This window comes from Pongo pygmaeus, chromosome 17 (assembly GCF_028885625.2).
Source record: "Pongo pygmaeus isolate AG05252 chromosome 17, NHGRI_mPonPyg2-v2.0_pri, whole genome shotgun sequence".
In the NCBI taxonomy this organism is placed as follows: Eukaryota; Metazoa; Chordata; class Mammalia; order Primates; family Hominidae; genus Pongo; species Pongo pygmaeus.
The window spans coordinates 71,540,431-71,555,530 of NC_072390.2; the positions used below are offsets into that span (position 1 = coordinate 71,540,431).

The 15,100-nt window shown below is 42.3% G+C and overlaps 1 protein-coding gene across 1 annotated transcript in view; it reads right to left on the bottom strand.

Annotated features, from left to right (window-relative positions):
* TXNL1 (thioredoxin like 1) overlaps window positions 1-10,518 on the bottom strand; it is a 41,643-nt gene extending 31,125 nt beyond the window's left edge. The window contains exons 1-2 of the mRNA XM_054460412.2: window positions 10,259-10,518; window positions 3,659-4,357 (exon numbers count right to left, since the gene is read on the bottom strand). Of these exons, the coding sequence (XP_054316387.2) occupies window positions 3,659-3,756 (98 nt within the window). The 5' untranslated portion in view covers window positions 3,757-4,357; window positions 10,259-10,518. The remainder of the gene's footprint in view (window positions 1-3,658; window positions 4,358-10,258) is intronic.
* Window positions 10,519-15,100: the final 4,582 nt, after the last annotated feature.

Here is a 15,100-nt window from a genome sequence, read left to right on the forward strand (position 1 = left end):
TGGATCAAGGACCTAAACTTAAGAGCTAAAACTATAAAACTCTTAGATGAAAACATAGGGAGAAATCTTCATGAAATTGAATCTTGCAATGATTTCTTGAATATGACACCAAAAGCACAGGCAACAAAAGTATAGATAAATTGGACTTCATCAAAATTTAAAACTCATGCATCAAAGGACACCATCAAGAAAAAGACAACCCACAGAACGGGACAAAGTATTTGCAAATTAAATATTAACATCCAGAATATATAAAGAACTCCTGCAACTCAACCCAAAAACAAACCACTCAATTCAAAAATGGGCACAGAAGGCCCAGCGCAGTGACTCACACCTGTAACCCCAGCACTTTGGGATGCTGACGTGGGAGGGTCGCTTGAAGCCAGGATTTAGACCAGCCTGGGCAACAAAGTGAGACTTAGTCTCTAAAACAAAAAATAAATTAGCGGGCATGGTGGTATGTGTCTGTAGTCCCATTTACTTGAGAGGCTGATGCGGGAGGATTGCTTGAGGCCAAGAATTCAATGCTGCAGTGAGCCATCATCGCAAAACTGCACTCCAGCCTGGGCAACAGAGCAAGACCCTGTCTCTAACAAATAAGAAAAAAGAAAAGCAAGCAAGCAAGCAAGCAGAGATCCCTGTATAGCAATGTCCCCTAGCAGCATTATCCACAACAGCCAAAGGAAGACACAACTGGAATGTCCTTCAAAAAATGAATGGGTAAACAAAATTTGCCATATAAATAAATGGATTATGTTATGCAATTATAAAGAAGAATGAAATTCTGAGACATACTAAGACATGGATGAACCTTGAAAATACTACGCTAAGTGAAGTCAAAAACAAAAGGACAAATATTGTTACGATTTCACTCATATTAGGTGCCACAAATTGACAAATTCATAGAGACAGAAAGCAGAATAGAAGTTACCAAGGAGGTAGATGGGGAGGGGCAAATTACTGCTTAATGGGTACAGTTTTGTCCCTTTGGAGAAGTAAGGATGAGGAGTTATCCTTTAATGGCTATAGAATTTCTGTCTAAAGTTATAGGAAACGGTGATGGTGGCACAACATTGTGACTGTATAGTCATGTCTGGGATTAGTTTCAGGACCTCCAGCAAGACACTAAATCACAGATGCTCAAGGGCCTAATAGAAAATGACACAGTATCTGCGCATAACCTACGACCATTCTCCCATATACTTTAAATCATCTCTAGATTACTTATAATGCCTAAGGTAAATGCTATGTAAATAACTGTTATACTGTATTGTTTAGAAAATAATGACAAGAAAAAAGTGTGTACATGATCAGCACAAATGCAATTTTTTTCTCCAAATATTTTCTATCCGCATTTGGTTCAATCCATGGATACAGAGGGCTGACTGTCCTTAATGCCAATGAATTATACTCTTACAAATGGCTAAATGGTCAATTTTATGTTATATATATTTTATCATAAGCCACTAAAGATACTTATACAGGAGAACAATCTATGTATCATTTTAGTAAAATTTAGACTGAAAGTGGATAAAGCATAGAAGTTAAAAAAAAGAAAAAAGGTTTAAAACAAGGCTGGAAAGGAAATGAAATAGGTGCTGGGGAAACTATGCCCTCAGTCTAAACTGGGACAGCATTAACTTTGATCTAAGAGGTTTCTTACAAGATTTTACTGAATACAGTTGTTTCTGAGTCTAATACTGATCCCTCATATACATAATTCTGGGGTCCTATTGACAATGAGTTTAGACAGGATGTATTAATGGCCAATAAGTTCGAGGAATATTAAAGGTAAATACAATAATCTTACCAGATTTGTAAATGTAATATAAATATGCTTTTGAACTTACTCTAAATCCAAACATTAATTTTCCCTCGGTTTTTACAAAGAAAAAAATTTTAATTCCACTAAAATAGCTTTTTAAATGTAACAGTTCTTTACCAATCAATGTCTGCAGTTATGCTTATGCTTAAATGACACCACACTGATAGAAAAAAACCTTCCTTCGCAGCAATGTTTCCCCAGTTTTCTCACTTCAATCAATATTTATTTATTATTCTATTATCTCTCCCACTGCTATGGTAAGGAAGGAAAACAATATATCACTGAGGGACAAAAGTATAAAAGCTTCGACGGGCCAGAATTAGAAAAGTGAACTAAAAGTGAAGTGAGGTTCCTTATTGAAATTCTATCTTTCCTTTTCCACTGTGGCCTAGATACTTAATGTACTACAGGTATTCCCCTATTATTAAGAATACAGACATTACAAAATTGCTAAAAATGAGAAGACACACTTATAGAATTCTAACATTCCTTTTAGGTGTTTTTATATATATGACATCACTTACCCTTTAAATTTAGTAAATGCAAAATTCCGTATATCATATGGGTACTCTAGTCCACCATATGAAATGCAAGGTACTATTCTTTTTCAATTCAGTGTAAGAGAGACTGGTCCAAAAATAAGTCTTAACTTGTTTTCATATCTATCTGCATCCATTCCCTAAAACGATATAATCCTAATGCCACCATTTATATACTCAACATTTAGTGAACCATCTAGTAGAAACTTTGTTTTTTGCTCTGAAATTCAAAATGGAATTTTGTGTTTATACAGTTATTTGGACAAGAAAGTGCGTTACATAAATAGTGATACCAGTAGTAGACTGCTCCAAGTTAGATGTATAAATAACGCCAAGGGGTCAAGGAAAATAAACGAAAACCTCTCATACTTCTAACTAAATACTATCGACATACACAAGGAGAGATCTGTGAAACACACACACACGCTGAAACTTGGTTCTCAACGCCGAGCTCCAACATGTCATTCTTACCCAGGAAATTTATTACACATCCACTATAAAAGGTCCACCTGTTCTACGACCTATAATTTTGATATTTACCAAAGACAGTTAACATTTTTCAAGATCCCTGTCCTCTTAAGTGAAAAAACAGAGCCTGGTCAAACTAAGACATCCGGCCAACTGTCCACCTGAAATATATTATATATGTACTGTCGTGTGTAACCAGCTGCAATCGCAAACATAGGGGAGCCTAAGCTACAAGTTAGTGGCCGAACGAGGAAGAAAAAAGTTTAAATAATTTAAAAAGCACCCTAACCCAACGTTAACTTAGTTCAAAATGCATTAGCAGAAATTTAGAACTAAGAACTACGCATATTAGTTGGATCGCCCCATCTGAATCTTCAAAGGCTTTAGAGAGATGTAGGTGGTGAAGAGAAACAAAGTGTTCGGTAAATTAAGCTTTTGGAGCTCTGGAGCTGCAAATGACAGCTGGCTCCGCAGAACGAAGGGGTCAGGCTCAGGCAAGGGTGGCTGCGGAGACTCCCACAGGCTGGAAGGAATAGGGGCGGGCCATCCCCAAGACCGGTTTGTCAGAGAATTGAAAAGGAGCAGGTGAGGAATCTCCTGAGCTGGAGAAGCCGGCCAGCCAGGCCTCCGAGCCCGTCTAGGAACCCCTGTGCATAAATGGGGGTTCACACCCGAGAAACGAGGCCTAATTCCGGCAGCTCCTGAGGCTGCGGCCACTGCCGGACACTCCGTGGCAGCAGACGGCTAGGAAACCAGGGCCAACATAGAGTGAAAGGAAAGCAAGGAAGGACAGATGGGGACCCACAGAGCTCGAGCCTGGCCTCACCCTCTCATGGTGAACTTGACCACGGCGAGTCTGGAGCCCGCGCCGCTCAGCTCTGGCTGGAAATCCGGGTCGCTCCCGACGGGCTTCACCCCCACCATCCTCACAGAGAGCCCGGCAGGGTGGCCGCGACGCCACTGGCTTCGAAACTGAAGGAGAAGACGATCTGGGAGAGGAAGGAGAGACGCTCAGGAAGGCCGAGGCCTGGACAGAAGAGGTGGCGACCGCGGAGTCTTCTCCCGGGACTCTCAGTGCCGAGTCACGGCCAGGGAGCGGAGCTGCCGAGGGGGCGGGGAGGGATGGGGGAGGGGAGAGGAGAAGGAAGGGAAGGCGTGCGGCACCCAGCAGCCCCCGCGCGGCAGGGCCGCCAGCGTGACGTCATTTCCGCGCCGTCCGGTTTGGCCTTCACCGCCCAATCCCAAAACGCGAAGCGTAGTCCCACCCTCGACTGAGTAGCCTCGCGCTACCTTGAGCGGCGCAGGCGCAGAGGCAGACGTGTAGAGGACACGTGCGCAGGCGCAGACTGAGACTCAAAAGTTGGCGCATTCATCCGCGTTTCCCAGATCTGAGGCTTTTATCGAGGAGGTTTCTGAGTTGTAGCAGTGGACACGGAACTCGTTTTACTCTGGGGTTCTTAGCTGCTGTCCAGGGCACCCACTGGAAGTACTCTGAAGATGCTCCTGTACTGTATTCGGGGCAGGTCTACACACAAGACAAAATAAGGTTTAGGAATATTTATTAACAGACTTAATTACATATGGGGCGCTTTCTGTGCAGTCATTCAGAAAGTATCGTGCACCTGTCTTTAGGTTTTGACCAAAAAGTTCGAAGACCACTATCCCTCCTTTAGGAAGTTCACGGTCTAGTGACCGACGCAAACAATAATTTGAATAGGAAGCGGTGGAGACTAACGAGATGGAAGGGTGGGGCCGGGTAAACTTGCTAGGAATCTGACTCCTGGATTGAATCTTGAAAGTGAAGCAGGGGTTAGATGGATGGTGACAGATAATATTCCAGGCAAGGGGACCACCAGGTGCAAATGCATGGGTTGAGAGGGTGGATAAGAAGAATAGCTAATATTTACCACATGATGTACCAGGCAAGAGGTAAGCTCTTCATATGTGTACTAGCTCACTTAGTCCCTGTGAAGTAGGTTCTGTGATTTCATTTCAAGTCAAGGCAGGCTAACGCCAGTGTACTCTTTTAAATATTAGGCTAGGTAGCAAATTATTTGTCTTTGGATTTAGCTGGGGAGATGAAATTGGAGGGAAGGCCGAGGTCAGATAATGACTAGCTAAGGAATTTGGATTTTGTCGGGAAGAGAATGGAGAAATCATTTCAGGGCAATTTTGCTATTACAAGTCTGGTGAAACTCCCGTCTCTACCAAAAATACAAAAAATTAGCCGGGCGTTGTGGCACGCACCTGTGGTTCCAGCTACTCGGGAGGCTGAGGTGAGAGGATTCCTTGAGCCGGGGAGGTCAAGGCTGCAGGGAGCTATGATTGTGCCACTGCACTCCAGCCTGGGCGACAGAGCCAGACCCTGTCTCAAAAAAAAAGAAAAGAAAAAAGTGTCTTTAGAAAAGCCCTCAGGTAGCAGCAAGGAGGATGGAAGGCAGTGAGATCCATTTAGGAGGATACTGTGGTGATCCAGGAACTAAATTAGGAAAGCATCTGCAGTGGAAGTGAAGAGGAAAGGACATGTTTGAGAAACAATTATTGGTCCAATTTAGTGAGATGACAGAGGAGTTTAAGATAACTCAAACATTTCAATCGTGTAGCTTTTTAAAAATGAGTTAAAATGCCTGTAGGACATCCAAGTGAGAGATAACAGTAGATCATGAGAGGGATGAGCCTGGTACTAAAGAAAAAGGACTAGGATGACGCTACAGATTTGAGAGTCATCAGATTGGGTGATAGTTGAAGCTCAGGACATGTGAAAAGAGAAAGCTAAAGGTGTTGCAGAAACATATTAAGATAATTCTTAACTGAACCCAGCCACACCAGAGGCACAGTAATTACGTTCCTTTTTCATGTGATATCAGCACATTGCAATGGTTTTAATAGACAGAAGTCCCCATAATAAATATTTGCTTTTTTTTTTTTTTTTTTTTTTGAGACGGAGTCTCACTCTGTCGCTCAGGCTGGAGGGCAGTGGCACAATCTCGGCCCAGCACAACCTCTGCCTCCCGGGTTCAAGCAATTCTCCTGTCTCAGCCCGCCCCGGGTAGCTGAGATTACAGGCACACACCACCACGCCTGGTTAATTTTTTGTATTTTTAGTAGAGACAGGGTTTCACCATGTTAGCCAGGCTGGTCTCAAACTCCTGACCTAAGGTGATCCGCCCGCCTTGGCCTCCCAAAGTGATTGGATTACAGGCGTGAGCCACCGTGACCGGCCTTGCTACTTAAATTTTATGGCCATGCACAAACTACTAACCTCTCAGAACCTCAGCTTCCTTGTCTGTGAGCCTTGGATTAATAACACCTGCTTTCTAGGATTGTGATGGTAAAAGGTTATATTGGATGATGTTTATAAAGAACCAAATCATAAGATACTTGATAAAAGATGTTTATAAACAGTGGTGTCTATTCAGCTAGTCAGCTAGGGTTGCTATAACAACTCAGTCTTTGGCTATAACAATACCAAAGACTGAGTGACTTAAACAGAAGAAATGTATTTCTCACAGTTCTGGAGACTGGGAGTCCAAGATCCAAGTGCTGCTGGTATTGGTTTCTCCTAAGGCCTCTCTCCTGCACTTTTAAATGGCTGCCTTCTCACTGTGTCTTCACATGGTCTTTTCTCTGTGCACACACACACATGTACATACAATACTAGTCTGTTTCTCTTCCTTACAAGGACACCAGTCCTATTAGATTAAGGATCCACTCTGATGATGTCACTTAACTTTAATTACCTCCTTAAAGGTCCTGTCTTCACTTAGAGTCATATTGGGGGTTGGGGCTTCAACCTATGAATTTGGGTGGGGTAAGGGAGCACAGTTTATCCAGAACAGATGGATTATTATTATTCCCAACTGTCCTTCCAGTTTTGCCTAAGAAGCAAGTAGAAGTGGTCTCCACTACAGCAGCTATAGTAGATATGAAGGGAGGAACAGGGCTTATGAAAGCAAGATAGATTATAGATTCTTGAGAAGCAAGATGAAAAGAGGCATTGTAAAAGTTAGCTCTGATAGAGACACCATGTGTCCCTCCGGATCTACTCTCTACCTTTCCTCACTCTGCTGTCAGCCCTAGGAACGTGCCTACATGGACTACATCAATAGGATCCTCTGTTGGAACTTCTTGAAGAGATTGGAGGGTAGAAGAAAATGAGATCCAGTTAGTAATTCCCTTAGCTCCCTTCCTGCCGTGTTGCCACACGTTGTCTGTGTCGCCACACGTTGTCTGTGTCTCTGCCAAAGGCCACAGCTCTGGTCATACCATTACCCTCTTTGGGTTCCTGCAAACATTGTCTTCTATTGTCTCTTCAGACATGGAAGTAGAAATCACTCCTGGCTGTTGGTAGCACCAGGATACCAACAGAGAAACTCTGGGCCAGTCACCTAGTGTAAGGAAAATGGATGTGATTTGGTCAAGAATAGGCCGAGGTAAACATCCTGTGTGACTCAGTGAGTTTGGAGCACAGGCACATAACTCCACTTGTTATATAATCACAGCTATGTAGCTATAACATGGGAAGGCTCATCGCCTGGTTTGGAGGCACTATTGTTTGTAAAAGTTATAACTGCCCTGCTGACGCTGTACATACAGCACGGCATGGCTTGGCTCATGCCCGGAGAGAATTAAGCTGCTGACCCTGTAAGGGAGAGCTGGCCTTGCAGACCAGGGAATGCAGCTGCAGGCGTGGGAGCGGCAGAGCCGGAGCAGGCAGCCAAGACAGAGACACACAGTGTAAGAGAGCTGCTGAGTAAAACCATCTTTCACCGGCCTATGGCCTCCCAAGTGTTCTTTCAGCTATCTGCCACCCATCCACCCACTCCCTTCAGACATCAGCATGGGCTGGAACCAGACAATGGGCATGACAGCCTGTTGATGCTACCTAGACCTGACTAGACAAGATAGTACTGAATTAGATACTTCACATAAAGTGCAGAGACACTTGCCACTGTAATCCCAAGGCAGGCACCCATAGGAAACAGAGGTACCTGGAAGCCATAATTCCTAAATGGACTTCCCAGGCTTATAGCATGAACTATCTCCAGCCACCTAGCACTAGCCTAATTGGTAAGCCCAGATACCACCAGCTAATGGGCAACATCCAGAAACTTCACTCTCCTAATACAAATAAGGATCCTTTGGTTTAAAAAGAACCACCCCGCCCACCCAGAGCATAGTTGTGTGATGAATCTAGTCCCCTACTTTACAGTTAATCTTTTCTACTCACTGCTCAATCCTTGCTGTCATTGTCTTTATTTTCTCTTTAGCAACACCATTGCTTTTTTTGGGGGGGGAAGGGGTGGGACAGAGCCTCTCTCTGTCTGTCAACCAGGCTGGAGTGCAGTGGCGTGATCTTGGCCCACTGCAACCTCTGTCCCTGGGATGAAGCAATTCTCCTGCCTCAGCCTTGTGACTAGCTGGGATTACAGGCAACTGCCACCACACCAGGCTAATTTTGTATATTTAGTAGAGATGGGGTTTTACCATGTTGGCCAGGCTGGTCTCCAACTCCTGACCTCAACTGATCAGCCCGCCGTGGCTTCCCAAAATGCTGGGATTACAGGTGTGAGCCACTATGCCTGGCCCACCATTACTTTTTTGATTTTCCTAAACTCTATCTACATGTTTGTTAATACTCCCCTTACCAAATTATCCTCAATTACCCATTTTGAATGCACTTTTTCCTTTTGTGACTCTGCCTGATATAAAAATTTAAGAATTGTTTAACACCAGGGAAATTGGAGGTTAGAGGATTAACATAGCAGGCTAGAGATAAATATAAGAGAGTTTGCTGCATAGCGGTCATAGATGATACGACTAAAGTAGATCATGAGGAAGTATACAGAAAAGCAAAGAGTTACAACAGAAATTTAAAGACAACTACAAATAGGGAGTAAAATGAGAAAAGTTAAGAGAAGCAGAGAATCAGGAGGACTATCACAAAAGTAAAGTGTCAAAGACCAAAAGGATGAAGGCTGTGAAATGCATTTGAATGTAGCAAGGGAGTCATTGGTTTTTATCTGAACAACCAGCACAGTTCAGTGAATTAAGATTGGAATCAGCTCACTGACAACCACAACAAATTCTTCAGGACCTCCAGTGTGGCAGGCACTGTGCCATAGCCTCAGAAGTTAAAGATGATTATTACATGTTCCTGTCCTTCGGAGTATACACTTTTTTGATAGCTCCATGTCCAGGGGTATGGGCTAAAATGGAAGGCATAGACTTGTGATCAACCCATAGTTGTTATATATATATATATATATACTCAGTGTGTATATATATGATTGAATGATGTGTTCAATTTTCAAATTCAAAGCATACAACTAGACAGAGTTTGAAAATTATGAAGCAGGATTTCCTCATATATATGTATATACATATATATTGAGTAAATATACTTACATAAAATTTAGCATTTTAAATTTTTCTTTTTTGAGACAGGGCCTCACTTTATCACCCAGGCTGGAGTGCAGTGGCATGATCGTGGTTCACTGCAGCTTCGACCTCCTGAGCTCAACTGGTACACTTGCCTCAGCCTCTTGGGTAGTTGGGCTGACAGTTGCATCCCACCATGCTGAGCAAATTTTTAATTTTTTTTGTGGAGATGAGATCTCACTTTGTTGCCCAGGCTGTTCTTGAGCTCCTTGAGCTCAACTAATTCTCCTGCCTCAGCCCTGCAAAGTGCTGGGATTACAGATGTGAGTCACCGCACCTGGCCCATTTTAACCAGTTTTAAAGTGCACAAGTCAGTAGCATTAAGTGCACTCACTGCTATCCATTTCCAGAACCTTCTCATCATCCCAAACAGAAACTCTGTACCCACTAAATAACTCCACATTTTCCCATTTCCCCATCTCTGCTAGCCTCTATTCTACTTTCTATCTCTATGAATGTGCTTATTTTAGGCACCTCATGTAAGTGGAATCATACGGTTTTTTGTCTTTTTTTAACTGACTTATTTCTTTTTATTTTTTTCTTTTTTTTTTTTTTTCTTTTTTTTTTTTTTTAGAGAGAAAGTCTTGCTCTGTCACCCAGGCTGCAACCTCTGCCTCCCAGGTTCAAGCAATTCTCCTGCCTCAGCCTCCCAGGTAGCTGGGATTACAGGCATGCGCCACCATGCCTGGCTAATTTTTGTATTTTCAGTAGAGACAGGGTTTCACCATGTTGACCAGGCTGGTCTCAAACTCCTGACCTCAAGTGATCCGCCTGCCTCAGACTCCCAAAGTGCTGGGATTACAGGTGTGAGCCACCGCACCCGGCCTGGCTTATTTCACTTAGCACTATGTTTTCAAATTTCTTCCATATTATAGCATATATCAAAATTTATTTCATTCCTTTTTAAGGCTCAATAATATTTCATTATATGGGCATATCATATTTTACTTATTCATTTGTTGATGGACACTCAGATTGTTGCCACCTTTTAGCTGTTGTTGACAATGCTGCTGTGAACATTGGTGTACAAGGATCTCTTCAAGTCCCTTATTCATTTGTTGATGGACACTCAGATTGTTGCCACCTTTTAGCTGTTGTTGACAATGCTGCTGTGAACATTGGTGTACAAGGATCTCTTCAAGTCCCTGCTTTTCAGTTCTTTTTAGTATATACCTAGGAGTGGAATTGCTGGATCGTATGGCGATTCTGTTTAACTATTTGAGAAACTGCCATACTGTTTTCCACAGTGCCTGCACCATTCTACATTCTTACTAGGAATGTATGAGGGTTCCAATTTCTCCACATCCTAGCAACAATTACTAATTTTAATTTTTTTGATAATAGTCATCTTTGTGAGTGAGGTGATATCTCACATTTCCCTGATGACTTAAGATGTTAAACATCTTTTCATGTGCATAATGCTTATTTCTTTATTTTCTTTGGAGAAGTGTCTGTTGAAGTCCTTTGCCCATTTTTGAATCAGGTTGTTTGTTTTAGCTGTTGGGTTGTAGGAATTCTTTATATATTCTGGGTATCAATCCCTTATAGAGTAAATTACTTTCAGATATTCCATTCTATGGGTTGTCTTTTTACTTTCTTTATGGTGTCATTTGATGCACAAATGTTTTAAATTTCAATGAAATCCAATTTACCTATTTTTTCCTTTTGCCGTCATATCTAAGAATTCAAGCTAGGCATGATGTTATACACCTGTAGTTCCAGATACTTGGGGGGGCTAAAGTGGGAGGATCCCTTGAGCCCAGGAGTTTAAGGCTGCAGTGAGCTAGGATTGAGCCACTGCACTCCAGCCTGGTGTAATTTGTGCGATGTTTATGTAATACAAATATTAAATAAAAAGGAAATCCTGCTTCATAATTTCCAAACCCTTTCTAGTTGTATGCTTTGAATTTGAAAATTGAATATATTATTTTCCCAGGTGTCCCTAGGTGGCGCAATATATTTTTAGTCAAAAGGATCTCATTTCCCCTTTGATAGCAAGTGTCTCTTTAGATGCCATCAAGTCTCCAGATGTACCATTTATTGCGCTAACATTATATTCTTTAGTTTTGGCTATGCCTTGGAGGAGAGGGTTTCCTAGGGAGCGGTAGAGTGTTCTATCACTGTCACAAATCTCCTGGAGCATACTAAAGAAACTCACTGGCAATTCTCAGAATCAGTTCGGGTGTTTGCCAAATATGTAAAATAGTTTTTTATTCTTAAATTTATATCTGATGTCATTAAACTGCTTAGAGTTTCTATTAAGAAGCCCAGATATTTAGAAAAATATTTCTAACACCTCAGCCTCTGTAATAAAAACTGCATTTTAAATTTTATTTTAATTTTTTAAAAGAGTACGTTGAGGGTTTTGTCTTGGTTCAGGCTACTCTAACAGAGTACCATGGAGTTTGTGGTTTAAACAAACATTTATTTCTCACAGTTCTGGGGGCTGAGAAATCCAAGATCAAGGTGCTGGCCCAAATCCAGTGTCTAGTGAGGGTTCTCTTGCTGATTTAAGAGGGCTGTCTTTTTGATGTATCCTCATACAGTGGGGAAGAAGTGGGTGAGAGAGAGAAAGAGTGGAGAGGAAGAGGGCAGGCAGGAGAACAAGTATTCTCTCTTGTCTCTTCTTTCATAAGGGCTCTACTCTCATGACCTAGTTACCTCCCAAAGGTCCCCGTCTCCAAATCCATCACACTGGGGTTTCAATATATGAATATTGGGGAAATGAACATTTAGTCTCTAGCATTATTGGAATTAACTCTTTGGAACTGAGAAACTACACAAAACTTACAATCTGTGTTTTCATTTAATCACTAGCTGTAAAAGAGCTCTTTTTGCTTGTGGTATTGTAGATATTGTCTAGCTAGGAAAGACAAACAAGGAAGGAAATGATAAAATTCTTTTTTTTTTTTTTTTGTCTGAGACAGGCTCACGCTGTTGTCCAGGTGGAGTGCAGCGGCGTGATCTTGACTCACTGCAACCACTGGCTCCTGGGTTCAAGCGACTCTCCTACCTCAGCCTCCCAAGTACTTGGGATTATAGGTGCATGTCACCACACCTGGCTAATTTTTGCATTTTTAGTAGAAATGGGGTTTCACCATGTTGGTCAGGCTGGTCTCAAACTCCTGACCTCAAGTGATCCACCCGCCTCGGCCTCCCAAAATGCTGGGATTACAGGGATGAGCCACTATGTCCAGCTGATAAAACTCTTGACAGAAGCTTCACTTTATTCAAAGCCCTCTCTCAGGCATGCCCTTGAGCAAACACACACGTAACACATACACACATTCAGTCCCTTCTTAAGTAGCAGATATCTGAATATCTGAGTACATCTGAGGACCAGATACTGAAGAAATCCAATAAAAGTCAAATGTATGTTAGTGGTTTCTGTACAATAAGGAAGTGGCTTTTCACACAATGTTAAAAACAATATTTCCCATCAAAATTCAGAACATTAGTATTACAAGGTCAGTAGGAGGACCAGCCCCACAGCAACTGGTGGAAAGCACCAGGTACATCACTCCTCACAGTAGTGGGTCTGCCTGTCTCCCTGCCTCCCTGCCAGACTGAGTAACTTGACCACAAGAACCAAGTCTCTGCATTTTCTGTATGCGTAGCTTAGCATAGTGCCTAAAACCACTGGATGGTGAATAAGTGACTTTTTTCACCTTGATGAATTAGAATTAGAAGTAAAAGAATGTACTATTTCATGAAGATGGAAGTAAAGTTAAGGTAGCTATTGCCACTGTCTTCCTTACCTCAGATTATCATGGAGCAAATGCTAGGCATCTGACAATTTCATCCATAAATATTTCAGCCTGCACATCTGGAAGATGAGGAATCCTTTAAAAACATAACCAAAATATCATTATGACATTCTAATATGTTAATAAGGCTTCTTTAATATCATTAAATATCCACTCCGTTAAAATTTCCCATTTTTCTCCTAATTTATTTTATAGTTTACTTGAATCAATATCAAAATAAGACACACGCATTGCATGGGTTGATAAGTCTTATGTCTCTCTTTTATTAAAAATCTGTTTAATCTTTGTTTCTTTTTTTTCCAACTTTTTATTCAGAAAAAAAAATAAAATCAAGAGAAAAGTTGCAAAAGTACAATGACGGCTCCTGATTGTCAATTGTTAAAAATGGTGTCATGGTGCAGGCTAGGTTCTCTGGGAAGCTGATGCTGAGATGGAGTGAGGAGTCCAAAAGGTTTATTTCTCTCACATCTGTGAGAGGAAAAGGGAGGAAGTAGGATTGGGCAGAGGAAGGGAAAAAGCAGATCTGACAAAGTCTCTACTAACCCAAGAGGGAGCTCTAGCACAAAGATTGCCTGTTAAAAGAGTCCTCCATGGGAGCAGAAATTCCTATGCCTTGATACCACCCCCTAGAGCAGGGGCCTCCCCAAGAAGAGTGTGCCCTGGACTTTCCTCACCCTGCTCAGTCATTATCAGAGGCTGCCCCAAGATTAGTGTGATCTCAGCTGGAAAGCCCAGGTGACGCCGAAGAAGCTAACAGCAAGAGTGTGAGCAAATCACTCTCCTTGCAGCTAGGAAGCGGTTCTTTCTTGAAGGGGAATCTGGGTGGTGCTTCATGTGTCTCCCATAGTCCACTATTTACACAAAAATGAGTCCCCTTCTCTACACAGGTTTGGGGAGCAACTCCTCCAGGTTTCTGGTCATCCTCTCTTCCTTATGGGAAACCTAGAAGAGGGAGGTTAGTAGACGATCTACAGCCCTGTTGCTGCAGTTGGTGACCAGGGCTACTACTAGTACTCATCAGCTCCTCCTTCATTATCTATTCTAATTTTCCCTTGCTAGTCTTGCTGGTTTGGTGAGGGGGGCTGTGAAACCCTCATTTGTGAGGAGGTTTAGCACCCCAAACCTTATCACCTTCACTCCTTCCTAAAAGGCCCGAGTATGGAGTAACTAGAGATGTTTCTAGAAAAAGACATTTTGTTACTTGGAAAGAAATGGTTTGAATCATGGAAGTCATGAGACAGGAAAAAAAGAGAAGTATCAACACTTGACTTTTATGTCATGTGAGAAAGTGCAAAAGGAATCTCTTAATTGCACGAAACAGTTTTAATTACACAAAAATCATGCAAAAAACCCTTATTAAGCCTCTTTGCCATTTGGTATTAAAATAAAGCCATCGACCATGATATGACTTTTCTGGGAGAGGGTCCAGGAAGGAAAGGGGAGTATTAGCTGAGTACTAGGCACCATGGGGAATACCAAACTAAGACTGAAAACCTCAATGAGAAAAAAATAACAGCACACGTGAAGTGATCAGAAAATAACAGTAGCAATAAAGTCACTGTTAGACCACTGGGCTATGTCCCTCTTTTGAAATTTGTAAAATGGAGGAACAAGCCTCCTTGCCTTTTGCAGAGCTAACCTGGAGCTTAAGAAGTCCAGAAGGTACTGGTGTGCTGTAGGGTAATTTGCTACTAAAGTCTCAAACCCCCGACCTTGCGATCTGCCTGCCTCGGCCTCCCAAAGTGCTGAGATTACAGGTGTGAGCCACTGTGCCCAGCCTGCTACTAAATTTTCAGGACAGAGTAGTACTTAAGTTTTAAAAATGCCTCTAAAGCCGGGTGTGGTGGCTCACGCTTGTAATCCCAACACTTCGGGAGGCGGAGACAGGCCAATCTTGAGGCCAGGAGTTCAGGACCAGTCTGGCCAATAGAGTGAAACCCCATCTCTACTAAAAATACAAAAAATTAGCCAGGTGTGATGGTGTGCACCTGCAATCCAGCTACTCAGGAGGCTGAGGAAGGAGGACTGTGTGAACCCAGGAGGTGGAGGTTGCAGTGAGC